General features: G+C 49.6%; 10 protein-coding genes across 10 annotated transcripts; 3 read left to right on the forward strand and 7 right to left on the reverse strand.

Moving 5' to 3' along the window:
* Positions 1–2,790: 2,790 nt before the first annotated feature.
* GIQ15_03965 (yabJ) lies at positions 2,791–3,382 on the reverse strand (the record flags this gene model as incomplete). Its single annotated transcript, XM_033551382.1, has 3 exons — positions 2,791–2,955; positions 3,013–3,165; positions 3,224–3,382. The coding sequence occupies 3 exons, from the start codon at positions 3,380–3,382 to the stop codon at positions 2,791–2,793; spliced, it is 477 nt and encodes a 158-aa protein (XP_033405112.1).
* Positions 3,383–3,987: 605 nt separating this feature from the next.
* On the reverse strand, positions 3,988–4,368 carry GIQ15_03966 (uncharacterized protein; the record flags this gene model as incomplete). The annotated part of the gene is made up of 1 exon (XM_033551383.1): positions 3,988–4,368. One exon carries the CDS (start codon positions 4,366–4,368, stop codon positions 3,988–3,990), a length of 381 nt encoding a protein of 126 aa, XP_033405113.1.
* Positions 4,369–4,587: 219 nt separating this feature from the next.
* Positions 4,588–6,684, reverse strand: GIQ15_03967 (Acyl transferase/acyl hydrolase/lysophospholipase; the record flags this gene model as incomplete). The annotated part of the gene is made up of 1 exon (XM_033551384.1): positions 4,588–6,684. One exon carries the CDS (start codon positions 6,682–6,684, stop codon positions 4,588–4,590), a length of 2,097 nt encoding a protein of 698 aa, XP_033405114.1.
* Positions 6,685–6,717: 33 nt separating this feature from the next.
* GIQ15_03968 (uncharacterized protein) lies at positions 6,718–10,731 on the reverse strand (the record flags this gene model as incomplete). The annotated part of the gene is made up of 5 exons (XM_033551385.1): positions 6,718–7,706; positions 7,946–8,180; positions 8,238–8,662; positions 8,887–9,403; positions 9,541–10,731. The coding sequence occupies 5 exons, from the start codon at positions 10,729–10,731 to the stop codon at positions 6,718–6,720; spliced, it is 3,357 nt and encodes a 1,118-aa protein (XP_033405115.1).
* A 230-nt stretch (positions 10,732–10,961) lies between these two features.
* GIQ15_03969 (uncharacterized protein) lies at positions 10,962–11,825 on the forward strand (the record flags this gene model as incomplete). Its single annotated transcript, XM_033551386.1, has 1 exon — positions 10,962–11,825. The coding sequence occupies one exon, from the start codon at positions 10,962–10,964 to the stop codon at positions 11,823–11,825; it is 864 nt and encodes a 287-aa protein (XP_033405116.1).
* A 221-nt stretch (positions 11,826–12,046) lies between these two features.
* Positions 12,047–14,314, reverse strand: GIQ15_03970 (uncharacterized protein; the record flags this gene model as incomplete). Its single annotated transcript, XM_033551387.1, has 1 exon — positions 12,047–14,314. The coding sequence occupies one exon, from the start codon at positions 14,312–14,314 to the stop codon at positions 12,047–12,049; it is 2,268 nt and encodes a 755-aa protein (XP_033405117.1).
* A 471-nt stretch (positions 14,315–14,785) lies between these two features.
* On the forward strand, positions 14,786–16,730 carry GIQ15_03971 (glucan 1,4-alpha-maltohexaosidase; the record flags this gene model as incomplete). The annotated part of the gene is made up of 8 exons (XM_033551388.1): positions 14,786–14,846; positions 14,934–15,311; positions 15,385–15,980; positions 16,037–16,060; positions 16,115–16,135; positions 16,194–16,413; positions 16,463–16,640; positions 16,700–16,730. The coding sequence occupies 8 exons, from the start codon at positions 14,786–14,788 to the stop codon at positions 16,728–16,730; spliced, it is 1,509 nt and encodes a 502-aa protein (XP_033405118.1).
* A 791-nt stretch (positions 16,731–17,521) lies between these two features.
* On the reverse strand, positions 17,522–18,658 carry GIQ15_03972 (uncharacterized protein; the record flags this gene model as incomplete). Its single annotated transcript, XM_033551389.1, has 4 exons — positions 17,522–17,571; positions 17,632–17,963; positions 18,023–18,442; positions 18,504–18,658. The coding sequence occupies 4 exons, from the start codon at positions 18,656–18,658 to the stop codon at positions 17,522–17,524; spliced, it is 957 nt and encodes a 318-aa protein (XP_033405119.1).
* A 1,596-nt stretch (positions 18,659–20,254) lies between these two features.
* Positions 20,255–22,237, forward strand: GIQ15_03973 (polyamine transporter 3; the record flags this gene model as incomplete). Its single annotated transcript, XM_033551390.1, has 7 exons — positions 20,255–20,333; positions 20,389–20,579; positions 21,010–21,043; positions 21,097–21,174; positions 21,242–21,472; positions 21,523–21,570; positions 21,633–22,237. 7 exons carry the CDS (start codon positions 20,255–20,257, stop codon positions 22,235–22,237), a joined length of 1,266 nt encoding a protein of 421 aa, XP_033405120.1.
* A 656-nt stretch (positions 22,238–22,893) lies between these two features.
* GIQ15_03974 (uncharacterized protein) lies at positions 22,894–23,454 on the reverse strand (the record flags this gene model as incomplete). Its single annotated transcript, XM_033551391.1, has 1 exon — positions 22,894–23,454. The coding sequence occupies one exon, from the start codon at positions 23,452–23,454 to the stop codon at positions 22,894–22,896; it is 561 nt and encodes a 186-aa protein (XP_033405121.1).
* Between the last annotated feature and the right edge of the window lie 410 nt (positions 23,455–23,864).

The following is a 23,864-nucleotide window of genomic DNA, read 5'->3' on the forward strand; positions in this document are numbered from 1 at the left end:
ATAGTCGCATACGAAACGACAATGGACTTTAGATTCTGATTCCATATGTTTTGGGCAGCATTCGAGCTACAAGTGATCAAGTCACCTTGAAACGCGTGGAGATTTATCCCTTCCACACACTCAAAGATAACGCAAATACATCCCCCTACAAAAAAAAAAAAAAAAAAAAAAAAAATTCAAAAAATTCAAAATATACCAAATAGAAAAAAAGAAGAAAAAGAAAGAAAAAAATATTGAAAACCGAAAGACCAAACAATTTGAAAAACAAAAACCAGAAGAACTGCCCCTCGCACATTTGCCCCATATCTATATAATCACGTCCTTCTACCTGTACCCCTGACTCAATCGACCCTTACCCATTCAACCTTCATCCTATTCTGGCCTTTCATCACTCGCAAACTCTACTCACCTCGCCTATACCTCTACACCCAGATTTTGACTTCCCTCGAAAAGTGAAGAGAAAAAAAGGAGAGAAAGAAAGAAAAACGAAAAAAAAATTATATGCAAACAAGAAAAAGAAAATACAGAAAAAACAAAAGGAGAGAAGGCAAAGAAAAAGAAATGGATAGAGAGCACTGAATGTCAAACTCAAACGAAGCTTGCCTTTTGCTGCCGCCTCTGTTTAAAATGATGTTTATTCGGGTTGTTCATTTGGAGGTGCTGGTGCTTTGTCGGTGCAAACTCGTTTACTGTCGATCAGATGAATTGGCTTCATTGAGTTTAATATCCACTAATGACAGGAGTTCCGAAGCGATTGATATTTGACAGCTTTGTGGCCAATTGACATGGTTTTACTACCTTAAAACTGACCATCAACGCCAATAAAACGCTTATCTACTGAAGGCCATCAGTTTTGAGACATCCATCTCCATTCCTTCAAAGCCGCGCTTACAAAATATTTATAGGACTCGATTGGTGCGTTTCGATCAACAGTTGGGATTAAACAACCATCTATCAACTCGAGGTTGGTAGAGTGGCGTGGAGGAAATGATCGATCGCAAGCTCGATAAGAGCAATGATTGACCCGACACGCGAATTTGCGGACACATACGCAGTACTAATTCATACAAGCAGATTATCATTTTGGGCTACTATAACCAAACGATGGCTCGAGGACGTCGTTGTGGCGTGGAGGCAAACACCTATTCCGTTTTATGCGCAAACAACTCCCCTACTGATATGGGATTTGGTTAATCCGTTTTGGGTAGCATAACCAGACCATAGCTCGAGGTTATGATTGTGGCGTGGAGGATAACTACTGTCAAATCTTCACACTTCAACTAAAGGTCCTGGAGATATCCGATATCACAAGGACAAAGAATTCACACTGCACAATGATACCTTACTCCAGACACTGTTTCCAACATTGAATACGACAGTAGATAGTAATGAAGGATATAACCAGCCAACAACTCAAGGTTGTTGGTGTGGCGTGAAGGAAACTATTCGCTTCAACATACACGACTCTCACATATTTCCACCCTCAGTTCCTAAGCCAACTAGCGGGTTTACGAATGGGCAGCAATAACCAATCAGTAACTCGAGGTTTACTGATGTGGAGAGATGGAATGAACCCGCTATGAAATACAAGAAATCGATGTCTTGATATTCTCATTATAACAGTGCTTCATGCAAAAAATACCGAGCAAACTTCGTTCAACCTTGACCATGCTCAAATCAAGTCCTTCGGCTTATTCTTTGGGCATATATTATGCCCATTTGTATCTCTTTCATTCGCATGGCTCCCTAATCTTTTACTTAGGTTCTCTCTCTGGCATTCTTATTTCTCAACGATATTTTGGGTTTATACAACCAGTCAGTAGCTCGAGGCTATTGATGTGGCGTGGAGGAATCAATTCAAGCATTCCTCACCTTCCTGATAGTGCATCAATGACATTCGATATAGTTATACCGTTTGTCGATGTTACATTTACTCGATCTTCCCAGACCTCGGACACCAGTTTGCAGTCTAAGTTATCTGCATTTACATCCTACTAGGAGATAGTTTATGGGAGTGGGGATTATACGACCGATTAGCAACTCGAGGATGTTACTGCGGAGTGGAGGACAAGTCAACTTTATTTTCTCGGTTTTCCAGATATATGCTTACACAACAACTCCTTTGGCCACTTCCATTGAGGCCTGACGACAATCCCTCCAGACTCACAGATTATTCAGCGCTTTCGGGCTAAATATAACCAGCCAGGGGCTTAAGGTCACTGGCGTGGAGTGGTGGAATCTAAGTTATTACCAATCTCTACACAACCAAATATCAATTTTAGATGGCGTTTGCCTTCTAACCCTCTGCGACTGGATTTATATAACCAGGCAGTGACTAGGATCACTGTTGTGGCGTGGAGGAATTGCAAAGAAAGGATACCTTCAATGGTTCGGACCTTTGAGAATTGATTAATTCGGATCAATACTCAGGATATTTAGGGATATAACCAGGCAGTGGCTCCAGGTCATTGCCGTGGCATGGAGGATATTCTTTGAATTTAAACCATTCAAATATGGAACTAGACAATGCATTGTGATGGATGAGACTAGCTTGGTACATATGGAAGGATGTTGCTGGAAAATTTTGGTACTGCCATCAAAATGAAAGGAGATGAAGGGTGAAGCATATTGGTTAAGCTGGAGCTGAGAAGGCAGTATTTGGTTTGAAATAGTACCAAATTGGAGGATTTGATCTGAAATCATCAAGATATTCGATGTCGATGACAACGACATCGAGAGAATAAACCCCAAGTAACTGTTTGAGTCATAGGTAACATATCTCCTTTTGCCTTAAAGTTTAGCCTTGGCCTCATTCCTATATTTGCGCTTCGCAGTTAGCAAGCCAGAGTCGACTTTGAGTGTATATAGACAGGGTAATTCGTACAAATAAGCTATACATTCGATCTCAACGTCAGTATCCAAGGGCAGCTGTTTCACCGCAACGCAAGTTCGACACTATCTGCGGTCAGCAAGACGTTCATGGCGCTGTTAATCTGGATCAAAGGAGCTTACTGGCTTCGGTTCGTCCTTAAAGAATGTTTCATATACTTTGTTCATCTCGGCAAAGTCGTCCATGGTAGTGATGAATGCATTGATTTTGACCACATTTTTCAAGCTGCTGCCGCCAGCCTCCAAGACAGCTGCGAGGTTCTTCAGCGCTTGGTTCTACAGGATAAGATTTAGTATGTATGCATCAGGTTGGCCGATAAGTATGGAGACTGACTGTTCTCTCTGCAACTCCGCCGGAGACGAGTTTGTTCGTGGTTGGATCTACTCCGATGCTCCCAGAACAGTATATCATGCCATTATGAACAATGGCCTGGGAGAAGACAGGGAGCGGTTTGGGGGCTTTGCCGGTAAGAACAGCGGTTTTGGGAGACATGTTGACGAGTTATAGTGAGGTCGTCGCTTGATGTTTTGCCTATCGTCTTTTAGAGATGGTATATCCGTAGTACTTTGGGCAATCGTGTGAAGATGGACTGGTTGTTTCTCTATATCATACGAATCTCGGCTATGCAGAAATGCGGAGGTTTCGGGCTTAACGTGATTCACCACTAGATGCTTTACTACTAGATGTTATAAAACCCGAATTTACACAACAGGAGCTCAAAACGGGCGTAGAATGAATGAAGATGACGGTCTCTAAGTCTATAGGCCATTTTAGACCTCTCTCTATATATATACAGAAAAAGGGCTGACCCTACAACGCGTTTGCAAGTAGGTATACATATCACGTGATGCAACTGATGGACAAAAAAAGGGACAAAAAGCTTGAAGACTTGGAGAATGTTGGATATAGGAACGAGTTGTACCACACAGAGAGAACCTGATTATCATCAAATAAGTATTATCAAATGATACTAAACTATCACCGAGAGCAACAATCTTGACAGTTTCTATACTATAACCAGCTAGTCCAAACGCCAAACCGATCGAGGAAAAAATATCAATAGCTACGGAGTGCTCTCAGCAAAGATTCTAAAGAACCTATTTCAGGAACCCCATGGCCTTCCAGGATTCCACATAAGATCGCGCGATGTCAGCGCTCACGGGACCTTCGGCAGCCATGGTGGTCGAGTGCTCCTCCGATTTCTGGCTGCTGAGGATTATACCACCACAGGACATGCGCTCAAAGTGACCATCGAGGAAGTTAACGATACGGGCGGCCGGGTTCTCGTCGGTAGACAATGATGAGCGGCGCACGCGAGAGATCCAGTCGGCATAGGGGATAATGTTCCGGGGAGGAATGTCGAGGGCGGCTGCAAGCACCGGCGACATTTCCTCCCACGGCTGACCGACAGGGTTATCAATATGATAGACGGGGTAAGCTGCCTCGCTGTCGTTTTCTAGTTTGAGCAGCTCTACCATGATACTGGCGGTGCGGTCGACGGGCAGCTAGTGCAGGGGGCCATGCAGGTCGGGCCATACACGCAACGCCTGCGCACTCTTCACCATGAAGGCAAAATGCTCGATCGGGTTCCAGAAGCCACTGCGGCTAGAGCCTGCGATCTGGCCGGGGCGTGTAACGATAGTGCGAAAGAGACGAGGATAGCGATTCAGCGTCTCGTCGAGCATGCGTTCATGCACCTATTTGGCCTCGGTGTAGCCGCCCGGTATGCTGGCGGATATAGGCTCACGGTCTTCGATAACAAGCGGTCCGGCGGATGTATCTGCGTAGCCCACCACGCCGATCGAGGAGACGAACTGAAAGCCGATGCGCCTCTTTGGTTTCCCCAGAGCCATCTCCCGCGCCAGGTCTAGCAGGTTGCGCATGGTCTGCATTTGTGGCACAAACGCCTTGAGAGGTCGTGTGCCGCTCATGGGCCAGGCATTGTGCACAATATGGGTGGCATGCGAGACCAACCAGCCGTAATCTTGAGGGAGCAGGCCGAGCTGCGGCTTGGTGGTGTCGGTCTCGTAGACGCGAAGCTTTTCCTGCGCGGCCTGTGATAGAGCAATACCCCTTGACGAAAAGGCTTCAGTTTGTCGCCGCTGGGCCGGGACGCTGCTAGAATGGCGGTTTACACAGACGACAGTGGAAACGTCAGGGCGCTCAGCGAGGGCCTGCACAAGATGGGCGCCGAGACTGCCGGTAGCACCGGTGACGATGACCACGGCGGGAGTAGTAGAAGTGGTAGAGTCGTCGACATTGATGACCGTGGAATCGAGAGCTGGCGTGGCCCAGCCATCCGTGTAAGAAACAACAAGTCGTTCAGCATCGGCCTCGCGGGATGCTACATCGCCTCTATCAACAGCTCTTTTCGTTTCTTCCACGGACGCTGTAGGTGCTGGGAGTCGTGTCTTCATCCGCTCTCCAGACGCCAGGGCAATTATAACTTTCTGGAAGGCGTTCTCAGGCCGGTGACCGTCGGTCCAGTCGACGTGACCGTAGCCAGCGGCGTGTAGAGCTTTCGCCCAGTCTTTGGTTGGCACGATGGCGTGGGTACGGCCGTCGTCAAATAACCACCAGCCCTCGAGCAGGCCGAACACAAGATCGATAAATGGTAGGCTCTCGGTCATCTCAAGCATCATAAGGAATCCGTCTGGGCGGAGGGCCTGGCGCACATTTCGTACAGATACATGCAAGCTGTGGGTGGCATGGATCGCATTGCTGGCCAGAACAAGATGCTGCCCCATGAGCTCTACGCCTGGCGGCTTTTCAATATCATGCACGGCGAAGCGCATAAATGGATACTGCTTGGAGAACTTGCGGCGTGCATTGGCTACCATAGACGGCGACAGGTCAGTGAAGGTGTACTCAACTGGCAGACCAAGGGACGCCAGCACCGGAGCCATCACATTTGTTGTACCCCCGGTACCACCGCCCATTTCGAGGACTTTCAGGGTCTGTCCAGGCTGGGTCAGACGCCTAGATATTCCGGTGACGATCTCTGCCATCTGCTGGTAGTGCATGCGGTTGAAGGCGTAATCGCAGTACATGGCCTGGACAAGTTGGCGGCCCTCGGCGCTGCCAAAGATAACACGGATGCCATCAGTCGAGCCGTCGAGCACACCGGCTAAGTGCTTGCCGGCATAGTAAACTAGGCGGTTGGGGATAGCGGACTCTGGATGTGCGGCTAACATCTCCTCGAGCAGAGCAGCACTGGTTTTACGCGGCACAGCCAGATGAGTGCGTGTGATTTGGCCCGTCGCCACATCGATATCGATCAAGCGTGCCTCGCGCTCAAGGAAGCCATATATATAGGCCATTATATGGCCGTTCTGTGGTAAATAGGCAACGCGATCCAGGAGCTGCCCTGGGGTGGCGGTCCGCAGCGGCGACCCGAGCTTATCAAATGCCTCGACGACCAGAGCAGTGCAGAGCTTGCTACTGCCAGCTAGGCTGGCGCGGGAGATGTCGTCGAGGCCAAACTCACGGATCTTATCATCAGCCATTAGCTTAACCTGGCCGAAGCATTCGAGGATGTCGGAGCGGGAGAGGGTGAGATTACTAGTCGCTGGCCCAACTGGCAGCGGGACGGGCTCGGTGAAAGCAGAGACCTCTTCTTCCACGTCCGGCGTGGTGATGTTAGAGCCTGTGTCATTGCTATCGTCTGAGAGTGCGAGTTTTACGGCAGAGTCACTGTCGCTTTCATCTGGTTCTTGCTCGATTTCTTCCCCTGCATTGCCTAGCCCCTTTGCGACGCAGGCGAAAAACTGGCGCAGACTGATGGCCTCCATCATCTCGGCTTGATCAAGGGTAAATTTGAACATGTTCTAGACCTCGCGAGCCAGCTCCATGCCCATTAGCGAGTCGATACCCAGGTCAGCCATCTCACTGTCGAGGGTCATCTCGCTTGGCTCAACACCGGAGACGTTGGCGACCAAGTTGCACACCTCTTCGGTGATGTCGCGAGTCTTCTTCTTTGGTTTCTTTGCCATAGCACTGGACTTGACGGCTTTAGAAGTAGTAGCAGTAACTGTAGCTGGGGGAGCAGCAGCAATAGCAGTGGCAGCCGAAGCAGATTCTACCGCTGCTGGCTTTCTGAGGAACTCTTGGTCCTTTGTAAAACGCGCGAGGATCTTACTCATAGACGCTTTGGGCACGCATGTATACTGTAGGCCCAGCATGACCTCGGCCAATTCACCGGTGGCGGCATCAAAGACAAAGACGTCGGTGATATAGGCATTGTCAGACTGACGGGTGTGGCGGGCATGGACGTGCCAGATGCCAGGTCCGTTCTCTTTCCCAGACATCTCTACGGGAGCCTTTGGCGATCGCATCGGGAGCTCGCAGCCGTTCGCAATGAACATGTTGGTCGGCGACAGGCTCTCAGTTAGCAGATTCATATGAATGCCAGCGGCCTGGCCAAACGAGTCGCTCATTGGCACGTCGAGCCAGGTGTGGCCCTGATGACGTTTATGAATAACACCAGCGCTCTCGCCGCGGCGGCCGACGATATATTTAACGCCGCGGTAGACCGGCCCGAAGTCGACAATTTCAGAGAATGCGCGGTACAGGTTCCGGCCGTGCAGCACCTCAACGCCGTCGTCCTCGAGGTTTAGCTTGAGCAGGGACTGGCACTGTTCGTGGCTTACCAGACGCTCGTAATAGCCAAACTTTTGTAAAAAGGAGGCATCGGCCGGCGCGCGCATGCGTATCACGGCCTCAGCGTGGGCCTGTGAGTTGCTGTCTCCATTTCCGTTGCTCACGCTGTGTAGGCTAAAGTGCCACTTCATCTCGGTCTTATCCAGCGATGACAGGTCTATGTAGAAGACACGAGTTGAGTCGGCACACACTGGTGCATGGCTGATGAGATTGTGTATCGTGGGCGAATAACCAGCCAGCTTCCAGTCCGGGTTGAGACTGAAGAGAGCCTCGAGAGCCATGTCGATCTCAAGTGTTGCCGGGCAGATGGGCGCCGTCTGGGCGATGATATGGGAGGAAAAAAAGCACTAGTATAAGTCCGAGGCGTGTTGATGCGGAATCGGGTCAACTTCTTACTTCTTTTGTCCCTTTTGGTGTCCTGATAGCCGATGAATGTCCAAATGAGGAGATTCCGGGCGTCGCCTTCCATTTGAGTGGCAGAGGCAGTAGCCCCTGCGGTAGTATAACCTCCTGCTGCAATCATAGCCTGGGCTGCATTGGTGACAACTTCGGTTGGTGACTTCACATCGGGCCGGTGGCGGAACTTTTCGAACTGGTACGGTGGCAGTAGTAGCTGTGTATACTCGCCGGCCTGGGAATGGTGGTGTGGCTAGAAGGACACCCGTAGGCCCTGTTTCCATAGCCCTACTGTAGCATCTGTGAGGGCGTCGAAACCCTTTTCAGTGTTGGTGATGGACAGTGCATGGAAAGCGAGCGAGTCGGGGCTGGCCAAAGTGACCTGGGCTAATGCCTTACTTACCATCATTGTGATTGTCGAGTTAGAACCGGCTTCCAGGAATATGGCTTGCGGATATTTCTTAGCTAGCTGCTGCACAGCGTGGTTGAAGTAGACTGGACGGCGCATATGCGATGGCACAAAGGTCCAGTCCAACGGGTCGTCTGTTGAATCGTGTTCGGTAGCCCTTTCGACCGGAATCACGGCGCCATTGAAGGTAAGCCCCCGACCAATGTTTCCGAGTTCGCCAACGAGGTTCTCTACCAGCATTGAGTGGAAGGCGTTGGTGACATTGAGCCGCTTGCTCTTTATACCGGCTCTAGCTAACTCAGGATTGGCTGCGAGAGTCACAGCCAAAGCATCGATAGCCTGAGTCGACCCCGCTAGCGTGAAGCTGCGTGGACCGTTATAGCAAGCGATGTAGGTAGAGCAATTGTTATCAGTAATTCGATTAACTTCCTTGAGTAGATCATGCACGAGTGCCTCATTGGCCTCAACGGCCATTATGGGCCTCGAGTCCGGCTAGCAATCAGGCGGATCGTATCATCAAGACTTAGCACACCGGACACGCAAAGCGCCGTGATCTCGCCGAAGCTGTGACCCACGACTGAGACGATCTTCGCAGCCAGCCCACAGTCCATCCACACCCGGGCGCTGGCGTACTGTATAGCGAATAGCGCCATTTGCAGTTGGACGACATCTTGAATTGGCTCGCGCGAGAAGATACTAGGGAAAATACTGCTCAAGCCCATTGCCGTGATGGCCGCATCGCATGCATCTAGGTGCTGCCGCAAAATGGCTACTCCCTCGTAAAGCGCACGATCCAGCCCGATAAACTTTGAGTTTTGGCCGCCAAAGCATAACACGTCGGGCCGTTCCGTCTTGGCAACAGCGATCCTAGCGCTTGCGGCTGTTTCTTTTGTAGCCGCGGCAGCCAGTGCGAGCTTTTCCTGCAACTCCTCCAGCGAACGACAGCTAAAGACAAGCCCCTGCGGTACGCCCGGGTTCGACTGCCGGGCCATGTTGAATGCCACATCGGCCAGAGTTGCTTCCTTTTGGATATCCCCGACGCGGACGCGCTGTAAGTACGGAGCTAGGTAGCGATACTGCGGGCGTCAAATCCAGTGATCCAGAACGGTAGCCGCGCCGTCATCTTCTCAGCTAGCCAGCGACTGCTTTGGTTGTCAAGGGTTGGCTTATGCGATGAGCTGGCCACTATAAGACTGGCGTTGGACCCGCAGGCGCCGTAGTTGTTAAGCAGCGCGATCTTGCGATCGGCAGGCCACGGTCGCAGCTCCGTTACTACCTCTATCATGTCAGCCGCCGAGGTGTGGATGTGCGGGTTCATACGCGTGAAGCTGGCCTGAGGTGGGATAAAGCCGTCGCGCATCATCATAAGCACTTTCACCAGCGCGATCACCCCTGATGCCCCCTCTGTGTGACCTACATGGCCTTTCACCGAGCCGATGGCCACGGCGGTATTGCGATGAGAACTGGACACCGCTAGTTTGACACTCTCGTACTCTGCTGGGTCGCCAACCGGTGTGCCAGTGCCATGGGCTTCAACTAAGGATTTCTCAGATGGGTCAACGCCAGCCTTACGAATCACACCTCGGAACAGCTTCGATAGCGATGGCACATTAGGTACAAACAATGGCGTGACATTAAGGTTCTGGTTAACCGCTGTCGCTTTGATCGTTCCTAGCACCATGTTGCCAGCAGCCTTAGCGTCTGATAGCTTTTTCAGGAAGACGAAAGCGACACCTTCTGCTCGACAGTAGCCATCGGCATCACGATCAAACGGCTTACATTGACCAATCGGATTTAAGAAGCTGCCAGCGCTGAAGTTCTGTAACCACTGCATGTTGGTTATAACGTTGACACCACCTACCAGCGCCGCCGTCGTCTCGCCTGACAGTAGGTTACGGCAAGCCGTGTGCATCGCTACCGTCGACGATGAGCAGGCCGTATCGAATGTCATTGCCGGGCCCGTAAACCCAAAAAAGTGCGCGATCAGGCCGGTAATAAAACCGCGCAGACCGCCCGTCGCCGTAAATGGGCTCGGCGCATGACAGGATATGTTATGTTCATAGTCGACACCGCACACACCTAGGTAGCAGCCAATGTGCTCCGCTTCTTTGTTCTTCTTCGTTTTTGACTCGGTGAAGTAGCCCGACTGCTCGACCGCCTGGTAAGCCGCCTGCAGCGATATCCTGCACTGCGGATCCATCGCCTGCGACTCGCGTGGGCTGCGCTTGAAGAACTTATGGTCAAAGGTATCTGTATTGCGCAAAAAGTTGCCATAATACCTCTTCCCATCCGCGTCTGCCGCATCTCGGAACAGCATATCCTGCATCATTCGTTCTCGGGTGATCAATTCATGCTGCGACTTGCCAGTCTTTAGCATTTCCGCGAATTCTTCCAGATCCTCGGCGCCGGAGACGTTTTAATGGACATGCCCACTATGGCAATTTCCTCCTCGGTCTCTTTTTCTTCGTACGCGAGCTGCGCGAGAGGGCCGACTGCCGTATCAAGCCCGTCAACTGTGACATTTCTCTGGCTAGCGATCTGGTCAACGCCCTGCGTGTGTGCGCCGACGACGGATTCCCCCCTGTCCGTGGTGTAATTCAGTCAGCTATGCTGCTGCGCGATGCCATCTTCGAGCAGATGACGCTCACTGACTGGCACAGTGGCCTACGGCCCAAGGTCGACGGCACCTGGAATCTGCATACCGAGTTCGCGGCACCAGGCTCACTCGACTTCTTCGTCATGCTGTCGTCCGTCTCTGGAGTGCTAGGCATTCCCTCGCAGACCAACTATGCTGCTGGCGGCGCCTATGAAGATGCCATGGCACACTGGCGCCAGTCCAAGGGGTTGCCGGGCGTCTCTATCGACCTGGGCCCTATATCAGATGTCGGCTACGTCGCCCAGACTGCCACCGTTGCCGAGCGACTGCGCAAGTCTGTTGACTATAACATGCTGGACGAGACCACCGTCCTGCGCGCGCTGGCTGCTGCTGTTGCCCATCCGATTGGAGGCCGCCGCCAGATTATTATCGGCTTCAACACGGCGCCAGGCCCCCAGTGGGATGCCAACGGCGGCTCACAACTCGGACGAGAGGCTAGCTATAGGCATCTCAAGCGCCAGTCTAAGCTATCGCGTGCACCAGCGGCAGCTAAGGGAGACATAGCTGGTGCCGGCCTTTCACTTGCTGCACAGCTGGGCGATGTAAGCTCGCACGACGATGCCGCTCTCCTCGTCGGTGCTACCATTGCTGCCGAATTGGCTGATATCTTCATGATCGATGTGGCAGAGATTGATCTTGGAAAGACGCCAGCCACGTATGGAGTCGATTCGCTCATCGCCGTCGAGCTGCGCAATATGCTAGTTCTGCAGGCAGCTGCCGACGTCTCCATCTTCAATATACTGCAGAGCGCCTCCCTTGCTGCTCTGGCCGCGGAAGTAGCTGTAAAGAGCTGCCATGTTGAGGTTGCTGCTTGAGGCCTCTGCATTCCTTTGATAATCCGAGTTGGTAGTTGAAAGGAAAGAACTTTACAATGTGTAACTATTCACTAGAGGTGATTTAGTAGTCACGTTATATGAATACGAAGATAAAGCTGTTAACGTCGAGATATAACAAGTACTAAGACGACGAGAACTTACGGATGCAGGTGAGAATTTTTCTATTTGTCGACAAGATATGGCGTTTAGGGTAATATATATCAATCCTCAATGCCGCTCCATGCATCATCCTCTGCAGCGTCGGCGTTAGACTCCTGCGCGAGCTTTCTCGACTGGCTTCCCTTGATTGCTCCTTTTCTGTTATTTTCCATCCTCCTCTCAAATCCGCTTTTAGTGCTGATACGTGTCGTGCGGCGATCCTTATCATTGCTCATGGCTGCTGTCCGCCTTCTAACCTGCACTCCATATCGTTTCAGATCCTTCTTGTCGTTCTTCGTTAAATCAGGGAGTGCGTCCAAAAGCCATTTCTGAATACCCGGCTCGCCACTCTCACCGCCGCGTAGCTTCTCACTAGCAGCGATGACATTGGCAATATTCTTGACGTAGGGAATATCTTCCTTAGTATAGAATGTAACGGCCACTCCGCCTCCTCGTCCAGCCCTGCCTGTTCGTCCAACCCTATGCACATATGCCGCAGCTGAGTTGGGAATGTCGTAGTTGACAACGCCATTGATTCCGCGGAAATCCACACCTCGAGAGAGCAGATCTGTCGTTATAATAATCCAAATTTCACCCTTTCTGAATCCGGCCATGACATCGGATCGTTGGGAATCGGAGAGCTCTGAATGTAAAACTGCGATTCGGGAAGAGCCGCCTGCCTCGGGAGGAATATCGTACATAAGTTCCGAGTGCAGCGCTACTGCTCGGGGAATTGTTTGCGTGAAAACGATAAAGGGAGGTCTAAGGTGTTTGCCGGTGGATGAAGTAGCCGCTGTTGGATGTAGGAGTTGCCTCAGCCCCAGAAGTTTTCCTTGTTCTGTTGCCGCGTAAGTGAGTTTATGGGAGATGTTTGGAATGGCCGAGTCTTTTAAACCCACAACGAGTCTGATAAGGAAGGATTCCTCTTTTAGATCTAAAGACGCTTGTCGCTCCGTGATGGTTGACTTGGCGAGTTCCTCAATGTTGGATCCCATTGTGGCTGACCATAGGCCAACGCGTAGCTGGGGGTTGACGCATGATTGCCATATTTTGAGTGTCTGGTCTCGAAATAAGGGGTCTAGTAGAACATCGGCTTCATCGAGTACCAGTGATTGAACTAATGGCATCGAGGCCAATTCGTTCTGTCCATTATCAGAGAGGGAGTTCACTAGTTGTAACGGAGTTGTAACGAGGATATCGCTTTTCGTTACAGTCGCGAGAGTCTTTGGCCGTCCCTTTGGCCGCTCTTCATCACTGTCGGCGATACTATCATCCTCGTCGGATTCGTCTTTCTCTTCCTCCTCCTTCATGTCATTCCCACCGCGCTCCTCCACTACTCGCATGCCTTTTCGCATGGTGGTAATCTTGACTCCGGTGCCAAGAGCGAGTTTCCTACCCTCGTTCGCGATTTGACTAGCAAGCTCTTTGGTTGGCGCAACAACAATGGCTAGAATCCCCCTTGACTGAGGGTTAGCGTTCTGGTGTCGGTATTTCATGATCTTGTTGATGAGAGGAATCATAAATGCCAACGTCTTTCCGCTTCCAGTGGGCGCAACTGTAAGAAGATCAGGCTCGCTCTCCCCATTAGCTTGTGTCCCGCTGCCGCTGTCACCATTTTCTACAGATCCCGACGGACTGCCTAGAAGGATAGGTAGACAGCCAAGCTGTACCTCCGTAGGCACAGTATAACCTTGATTTCGAATATTTTCCACCAGCCTCCTTGAGATCTTGTACTTCGATTGTAGTAGGTCGAACGAGACTAACGGTTCTGGATAAAGCGCCTGCAATGCCTTGCGCTGCTTTTTGGTAAGAGCAACGGCGGGCTCTTTTTCTCTTTTCCGTTTCTTGGATTTTTTCTTCGTTTTTGTCGCTTCAAGATCGTCAACGTTTACCTTTGGTGTTCGGAGATCTGTTACTTTGATTTTGTGCGATTTTAGAATCGATTTCCTCTCGGCTTCGGAAAGCAAAGAATGCTGCGTGTCCAGTATCGCGCCGTCATTGTCATCGTCATCTTCATCCGCACCGGCATCTACATCGGGAATTTTTGAAGGCACTTCGGCCGCTGATGAGGAGAGGCCAGTGAAGAAATTCAACCCTGCATCTTTAGTCATAGAGTCGCCTCCATCTCCCAATCCGGACCCGCGTTTCCTTTTCTTCCCCCGACTATCATCATCGCCCTGCCTTCCTGGCGCATTCGACGTTCTCGTGGGAAATAGCTGTGGTGTGCTGGCTTCGCCTGTCGACGGTAGGCGATTGGCAGTTGATCGCTTTGCATTGGCAGCAGCCGGCTTGAGCTTGGTCGACCTCGTAAGAAGCTTGAAAGCATCCATCCTGGAGGTAATCCGCAGGACAATCCTGCTGTTTTCTTCCTTTGGTGTCGACTTTGGATATTTTTTTTTTATAAAAATAACTGTCACGTGACTGAACTCAACGTTAAGGTTTGGTGCTTAAATCCGGATTTCAACTTCAACTTCGACTTCGACATCGCATCGTTTACTGTGATTTATTGTCGATAGTGATAGCATATTATATGTCAGAGGCCTCTTCTATAGCCCTATTTGGCTTCTCATTGGCACAGCGTGTTTGCTCTGGAGCTTGTGCTCCTCCCCGCCCTATCTAGTCGTACTAGCTATCAAGGCCAGAGTTCAGCATGGCACGAGGATGAAATTTCTTTTATAACCGCGTTAAATTCTTGGAATATATATATCTTCACTTGATTCCAACATTATCTACTCGACAGAAACAATTCCCTCCACCTGCTCTAGGAGCGAAAATATCGGGAACCAATAATTGCCGCCACGATGGGCCCAGTACTGTCAACATACTATAGACTGAAGAACGAAAAGTGGGATGTACTAGACGGTTGGTCTCTGTCTCGTTTCAACTCGTTACTTCAACCATCTAGGTCCTAGAGTTCATTGTTATGGCGTTGAATTAACACACCAAAAGAACCCCAAGCCGCCGAATATAACGGCCTGATGTTCCAGGGGTTCGAATGGCACGCTCCTCGCGATCATCAACACTGGAACAGACTCAACGAAAGCCTTCCCCGTCTAAAATCTATGGGCATAAGCAGTATCTGGATCCCCCCTGGCTGCAAAGCGGCGACAGACGGAAATGGGTACGACATCTACGATCTTTATGATGTTGGAGAATTCAATCAAAAGGGTCAAATAGCAACGAAATGGGGTACAAAGGCAGAGCTTGAGGCATTTATTTCTCGGGCAAGCGAGCTCGGGATAGGAGTATATTGGGATGCAGTACTAAACCATAAAGCAGGAGCGGATACCAAGGAGAGATGCATTGCTGTTCAGGTTGACCCCAAAGGTAAGCATGCATATACAACTGTCCTATGCTCTATACAATATCCCGTGAGATACACTACCTGACCGGCTAAAAGATAGGACGGTGAATATTGCTCCCCCCAGGGAGATCGAAGCCTGGCTAGGCCACGATTTCCCTGGCCGGGGAAACCAATACAGCGCTATGAAATACCACTGGTACCATTTCAGTGGAGTAAACTATGATATCCTCCAGCAGCAAACAGGCATCTTCAAATTGACTGGCCCAGACGGCAAGGACTGGGCCAAAGACGTTAGCACTGAGAACGGGAATTATGACTACCTTATTTTTGCAGATGTCGACTATTCAAATGCTGAAGTGAAGGAGGACGTTAAACACTGGATCGAGTGGCTGGGGGCGCAATTTGAGTTGAAGGGACTGAGGCTTGATGCGGTCAAGCATTATTCACGAGCATTCTTGAAGGAATTTATTCGGCATATTCGAGCAACCGTTGGCCGTGATTGGTTCCTGGTTGCAGAGTATTGGACTGGCGATATCAGCATCCTACTTAACTATTTCGAGCAGATGGAAGGGGTTGTTTCGCTATTTGATGTTCCACTGGCAGAGAAATTTTCTCTCCTTTCAAAGGATGGACAGGACATGCGGCAGGTGTTCGATAAGACGTTTGTGCAACTTCGCCCACAAAATGCAGTGGTATATTATCCACATGCCAGTTTTTAGATATAGAACATATTGCTAACATTGAGTAGACCTTTGTCGCCAATCATGATACTGTGAGAGACCACTCGTATTGAACTGAAGATGTAAGCATAGCTAACGAAGCATAGCAACCAGGACAATCCCTCGAAGTAAGGCACTTACCCCTTATACAAATGGTCAGCCTGCCTGCTAACTAGTCAAATCTAGATATTGATAGCGGCCTGGTTCAAGCCCCTTGCATATGCACTTATTCTCCTCCGCCGGGATGGCTACCCCTGCCTCTTCTACGGCGACCTCTATGGAATAACAAATACGGAGCCAAAGTATCGACTTCCAGCCGTCGACAATTTAGCGACACTCGCGATGGTTCGAAAGTTGTACGCCTACGGGAAACAAAGGGATTATTTCGACAACAAGGAGTGTATTGGTGCGTTTTCCGTAGTACTGGGTGAAATACAATTGTTAATACATCTTAGGCTTCATCCGTTACGGCGATACAGCGCACCCGTCTGGCCTGGCCTGTCTGCTTAGCAATAGCACCACACCAAAGTCGAAGACAATGTACGTTGGCCTTAGCCATGCCGGGGAGCGATGGACTGAAGTCTTCACGTCGAGTACGGCCATGGTATCGGCTGTCAAGATTGATCAACGAGGGTACGGAGAGTTTCGAATTGGGCCGAAGAGTGTTTGCGTCTGGGTTAATGAGAGAGCAGGAGGGAGGAAGCAGATGGAGATATGCAGTAGGGATATAGTTGCGAGTTTGCTTAGGCTAGGTTGAAAATGAAAAATTTTCCGAACGACCAAGTAGAATTGAATGTGTATCCTTCTCCATCAAAGGAAACTGCTAGCATACAATGTTTTATCATTTATATTATATATAGCTGCTGATCTATGTCATGCATCTATAAGAGAAACGTATACACCAATATATTTTCCGGTAATCCACCTTTTGTCAACCCAAATTTATAACCTTGCGAATACCCAGCTCATCTGTGATCCATAACTCATGAACAGTCGTGCAATGTGGTAGTGGCTCGCTTGAAAAATCAAACCAAAGCACGAAAAGAGATATGAAATCTATCTTGTGTGTACCTAGCCGCGCGAGTAAAAAAACATATAAACCAACGAAAGAAAAAGAAATTTTTTTTTCCACCTTATGCCACAATAACAAATATGAAATTAGTATAAAGGAAAAAACAGGTAGAAAATGACATTAAACCACGTGTAGGTCAGTAGGTAATACATAGATGAAATATCGAAGAAGTTAGGTTAATATTTGATTGTATGATGAGAACAAAGGAAAGAAAATGATTATACCAGGGGATAACGAAAAGCATTCATCTACAAGTGTATGCATTAATGCTCTATGATGCCTCCGGCTCTATATGACCCAATGATCAGAAAGAGAAAGAGACGAGGGAAAGGTTCTTTTTGGAGATTGCGGTATGGATAAGCCCGTCCGCCCGGTAAAGGTTAAAGGAGGTGGTTGCGGTTTGACATGAGAACGGGACGCGCGGTGAGAGGGAGGAGGTCGTTTATTTCAATTCAACACCACCAGTGGCATTGAGGATTCTCTTGATGTCACCTGTACAGATTGTTAATATTGGATCATAACACAGACGACAAAGGGAAAGGGCAGACGTACCATAGATAGCGAATTGACCGGCGGTAATAGAACCAACGAGGAAGAGACGAGTTCCGAGACCACCGAAAGAGCCGCGGAGACCAAGCTCCTTAGCGATCTTGACGAGGCGGGTGGCGGTTCCTTCACCAGGGGCACCCTTGGTTTTGTTGATCTTGGACAACATGGTGTCAGCGGGCTGGGAGATGATGGCAGCGGCGAAACCAGCAAGGAGGCCAGAACCAAGGTTGACGCCGGTCTTGGCACCGTCGGATAGAGAATCCTTGTCGATCTTAGTGTAGGCGAATTCGGAGACCTTCTCGAAGACGACGAACTTGGCCATGGTGTATGGGATCCTGTAGATGGGTGAGTATAAAGAGCGGCTTTGACAGGACAGGGCGGTTATGCGACTTACTGCTTGAAGAGAATTGGGCCAAATCCAGAGTAGAAGGCACCAACACCCTCGTTCTTCAAGATCTTGCCGAATCCGCTCAACAGACCGCTAGCAAAGGTTGGCTCGGAGACGAGACGGATACGGGTGGCCTCAAGTGGGCAGAGGGCGATATCAGCGAAGAACTCAGCGGCGGCAGAAGAAGCGAGGTAGACGGCGGTTCTGTTTTCCCGGGCGGTCTCGTAGCCGAGGGCGTTGATCCATTGCTTCTTGAAGAACTCGTAACCTCCGAACTTGAAGGCTCCCTGGAGGAAGTAACCGGCGGCAGTTGGGCCAAATCCGGTCATGAGAGCAGCGGCACCTTCATTCTGAATGACCTGGCGGAAACCACCAAACATGCCTCTGTTATAGGTGACGGGGTCGAGCTGGATCTTGGTCTTGACGCTGGAATGATATCAGAACCGGCAATTTGAAAATAACCACTCAATTGCAAGGGAGAACATACACATCGACGGGGGTGAGGGCTCCATGGGTGACGGAACAGCAGACAGCACCAGCAAAGGCGAATCTAGCATAGAGATCGAGGGCGCTCATCTGCTGTGGAGCAGGAACAACTGGGGCAGGGAGAGCATCGCTCAGCTTGGAACCAGCAGCAGCCATTGTGAGTAGACAAAAAACAGAACCGACGACGAAAGGGTGAAGAGTGAGAGGAGATGTATAAGAACGACAGCCAGGGTCTTTGAATGCTGGTGTTGATGAAGTCGAATTCGAAGTCAAGATCCAAGCAAGATATAGACAAGGGAGAAAACGGAAGCCGTTTTTTTTGCAGAGATCCTTTTTTTGCCTTTTTTGCCTCATTTGCCCGATTTTTTTTCGCGAGCCAATCAGATCACGGGATCCGGACATGACGCTGACTCAGCTTTATTTGTCTTGTTTGCACCATGTCTTAGTAAGCGTTATTCACGTGACTCAATGTTTTGTGTGTGGAAAAAGAGAGACGAGGATGAGAAACGTCGAAAATGGGAATAAAGAGGGTATAACTCCGTAAAGATGGAAGGTATAAGGTGAACTCTCTCAGCTGGGGTAATCTGTATGATCCCAGATGCATAAGGTCCTTGGGCAATGTTTTGAATAGCTTCCCACAGTACTCCGTACGGAGTATCTGCATTGCTATTAAGGCCATCAACGTTTTTACAAAACCGCATGATGCATCCTGAAACCGGAAATCGCTGATATCGGGCCGCAGAACTGATACATGCTTTGGGTCCGGGTGGCCAAAGGCCAGAGACTGTTGCACAGAAGACCGTGCTCACGCCCATGCAAATATTGCGTGGCCGTTGAGTTTGCGTACTAATTCCGGTGAACTCCATGCATCGAGAATGCTAACGTCGCACAGCGTCAGCGGCTGGTCCTGCTACCGGCCCGTGGATAGCTACATCCAGTCCAGTGGGGCCGGTAAGTAGAAATTCATCGATGGTAATACTCGACAGTTTCCTACTGATGTAGACAAGTGAGAATGACGTTTAAAGTGAGAATAATATTTATGAGAGTAAAAAAGAGCTCACCTCGTAGTCTTATCAACATCCAGACACCAGCATCTCATCCTTGTTATGGAGTATTCCGTCCTTGTATCGTCAAAGCGCCTGCAGGCGTTGGCGCTAAGTTCCGGCACAATGCTCCCGCCAACTGACCGACACCCCACTGACCCAAAGGCTAGCAATTGAAGATGCATCCCGAGGCGCATTCATGGAGGGGAGCAGAGTACCCCGGAATTGCAGGAGGTTACTTTGTATATCAAGCAGAATTGTAGGACATTGTTGTCGAGTAAACATGTAATATAGAGGTCGTCGGCAGTCCCACCGGCAAAGGCTCCAGGGACCCCGGCATAAGGTTAAACGAGGCCAACGTTCCGCACTTCAAATTCCGAGATGATGGGTAGCGAGTTGGCCATTGGTTAGTTATCACCATCTCCATCCGCAGCTCGGGTAGGGAATCCAGGAAGTCCGTATAGAAAAGAAAAGAAGCAGAAGAAGCCGTGCTAACCGGTCCGTCCCCCACGACCATACCCCCGTGCACTCTTCTTTCACATCATATATATCAAGAGCATTTTATATTCGGCTGATAGATGCTGAAAGTGTGCAAGAAGTTGTGCATTGCCCTCATCTCATGCCTTTGAATTAGTTTTACATATTGAAACATTGACTCGAATACTCGGCCATAACTCGGGATTTCTCGTCTTGGCCATACCATACGTTCATGAGGCCGATGGGAGAAATCGAACAGGCCTCCGTGCAGGTGGATGATGCCCAACTGAAGGAAGTCACTATAGTGGCAAGTTAGTGATCCAGAACCCAAGGAATACGTACGTTGTGTTATTGATGCATCCTTAGGCCCTGTAGCCGTGCCACATGCCGGATCTGAGTCTTCGCTTTCTGATATCAGTGGCAATGGTGAAAGAGCTGGTGGGAGGTTGCCCATAAACGGAGCCTATACGTCTTCCTATAGGTGTCGCCGTGTGGCTTCAAAGACCGTTCTGTCCTTCCACTCAAAAGATCCCGAGGACCCAGTCAACTGGTCGAAGGTATGTGTCTGTTCGCACTATCTCCATCAGCCATCATGCTAATTTCTTAGAAAAAAAAACTCTTTGTCCTTCTCTCTGGGGTCATAAACGTACTCAATAGCACCCTTAGCTCTTCCCTTCCCAGCGGTGCCATCCCATTTATCGCACGCGAATTTAACATTCAATCAGCTGAACAATTGACTCTGCCCATCTCGCTATTCTTATTAGGCTATGTCTTTGGGCCCATCGTGTGTGGGCCGTTATCAGAGTCCTATGGCCGCAAACCGGTTGTGGTAGTGGGTTTCACAGCCTTCACTTTATTCACACTTGCGTGTGCACTGGTCCAGAGTTGGACAGCATTCTTAGTTATGCGGTTTTTTGTGGGTGTGGCGGCATCAGCACCCATTGCCGTTGTGGGAGGAATGTTTGCGGATGTTTATGACGAGCCTAGGACGAGGGGGAGATATATGGCATGTTTTATGGCGGTAAGCAGAGCATTGACTTCACTTGTTATCAGGGCCATAGCTGACTTTGACAGGCGACGTGCGCTGGTCCTATCGTTGGACCGCCAATTACTGGCTTTATATCGGTGGTAAGCTGGCGCTGGAGTTTCTGGGTAGGCCTAATATTTGCAGGTCTAACTGCTCCTCTTGTGATTCTGATGCCTGAATCATATGCACCAGTTCTCCTACAGCGAAGGGCCCGAAAGCTGCGCAAGGAGACAGGCGACGACAAGATTGTTGCAGCACTCGATCTTGAAAAGAAAGGAATTAAAGAGACAATGACTGTGACCCTGACGAGACCTCTTCGAATGATCTTATTCGAATCAATTGTGCTCTTCACATGCCTGTATCTGTCGTTGGTATATGCCATCTTCTTCATGTACTTCCAGACATACCCTATAATTTTTCAAAGTAAGTGTATGGCTCCGTCGATCTAGAAAAGCAACCACTAACCCGCGCAGGGATGTATCATATGAACCCTGGAGTTGCAGGGCTGATGTACCTACCAAGTAAGTCTTCCAATGCCTCGTATTCTCCTCTGCCCCTATCGGATCCTAATAAGCTATGCTAGTCGGTGTTGGAGTCGCTCTCGCCCTTGGCCTTTTCTATTATTGGGACAATTTCCTCCACCGTGCTAAACTTCGACACGCTCCTTGGTCTTCGGTTGAGGAATATCGGCGACTCCCCCTTGCAGGCGTCGGTGGCCCACTCTTTGTTGTGGCCCTCCTTTGGCTGGGATGGACTGCGTCTCCTAACATCCACTGGTCTGTTCCAATGTTTTCCGGCATACCGTTTGGTGCAGGCTTCCTCCTAATTTTCATTGCGATGATCAACTACCTTTCCGATGCGTACGAAACTTACTCGGCTAGCGCGCAGTCAGCCGCGAGTTTTGCACGAAGTATCCTCGGAACTGCCCTACCAATTGCTGCAGGACGCATGTACGCCGTCCTAGGCGTGAGCTGGGGATGTAGTTTGCTTGCATTTGCCAGCTTAGCTATGACAGCTGTCCCGTTTGCTTTCATACGATACGGCAACCGAATCAGGGCCGGCAGCCGGTTTTGCCAGCATCTGAAAGAGCTAAAGGAACAAAGAATGAGAGAAGACGAAGAGGAGGAGGCCAGTAATAGGGCTGCAGGACAGCTGACGGATAATCTGGATATTTCGGAGAAGGTCTGAATTCCTTGCGGTGTCCTTGCCATGATTTGATGTCATGGGGGAATATATAAAAACCTTTTAAAGTATTTCATTTCTTTAATTTTTTCCTTTTTTAAGAAACACGGCTCATCATGAAAGCTAATAGAGAAGCAGTAGGGTATTGACGATGTGATTGACAGCAAGCATTGGAAAAGGGAGCCTAATTGATCTTAGGTTTGACGAATGCCTCGTCTTAAAATGAGAGTCGTAAGGTAGCTATAACTCTAGTTAGATAAATATAAGGATATCTCATATAATAACGGCTGCTACCGATGTCATCGAAGATCAAGTACCTTATATGGATTCTTTTGATGTTGTTGTTGTGAAGACGTTCGAGGAAGGTTGTTTGATCACATGACCACATCACAACGACGTCCTTCCGAGTCTTGAAAACTTCCTACAACGTAACATGATTCCAGTCTTGGATTAGAATATGCATGTTCAACAGAATTTATTCTGGTACTTATAAATTATAAACATATCATTTGCAGGGCTATATGCAAACCACAACTCATTAGTTCCGACTGACCCAGTCGCGACATGACTTGGAACGCAGGAGAAGATCAAAAACAACATTAAAATAAGGTCATAAGAAGAAAAAAACGGAGGATACCCGGAGCTGTCTCTGTTCCACCACATTACAAGACCTCAATGCGAGGTCCGGTTGAGCCAACATTCCAGTCGACAATGTCATAATCATAAACACCAACGAACTCAAAGCCAAAGAGCTGGTTGACGGGGCAGTCGAATTCGGGATACCCATTGTAACCCTGGATCCACTGCGCTTGCCCGGGGAGAGGCACGTAGATGCGTCCACGGTGCTGGTCTCTGCTGAACGAGTTTTGAAGTGGCCAGGTTGGTGGGTTGATTACACTGAAGATATCAAGTTGCTGCGAGCCCTTGGAGATGTCACCTGCTGCGGTATCGAAGCGGAGTCTGCATCGGTGGCCACTGACACTGCTACCAAGCTGGAAGGTAGCCACGGCGCTGGTTTCTTCGGAGGCTTTCCCGTTCTTCACCACGAGGGGTCTGCCGTAAATATCATGATTCGTTACGCCGGTATTGATATAATGGAGGAATGTGTCCTTGGGGAGGACCAGTTGACTACCACGGGTGGCAACTTCCGGGCTGCTGGGTTTGCCAGCTGGGGCAGCAATGACAACTGCAACGGCAGATAGAAGGAGGGCAGTGAACTTCATGTTGATTGATTGACTGGAGGTAGAGTCTAAGATTGATTTCAAGGCTCGAACTTTTCTTTAGAAAGGTGAGGATATCGGATGATGGTGAGTGCTGATGGGGAGAGAGATAATCTTGTATGGGGAATTGCTGTCTTATTTATACCCCGAGACCTGAGGTGCTATCCTTCATGACGATCTCAGCAGGATACACCGCCTTGCCTCCGACCTGCTTTCTTCAGAGCTCCATCGTCAGTTTCCGCTATATTGCATTTCGGCTACCCAGGAAACACAATTGGAGGGCTATTCCTGGAGCGGTAGCCAAGCAATGGCAGGTCTGCGTAAAAGTGGCTTGGGGGAAGCTCTTGGGTATGCCGGATGCAACATGAAGCTCAGCTTCAAAGGGAAATCCGCAACCATGGTTCCCATGCCGT

The sequence above is a fragment of the Arthroderma uncinatum genome (genome assembly GCF_011692745.1).
Source record: "Arthroderma uncinatum strain CBS 119779 chromosome Unknown scaffold3, whole genome shotgun sequence".
Taxonomy (NCBI): domain Eukaryota; kingdom Fungi; phylum Ascomycota; class Eurotiomycetes; order Onygenales; family Arthrodermataceae; genus Arthroderma; species Arthroderma uncinatum.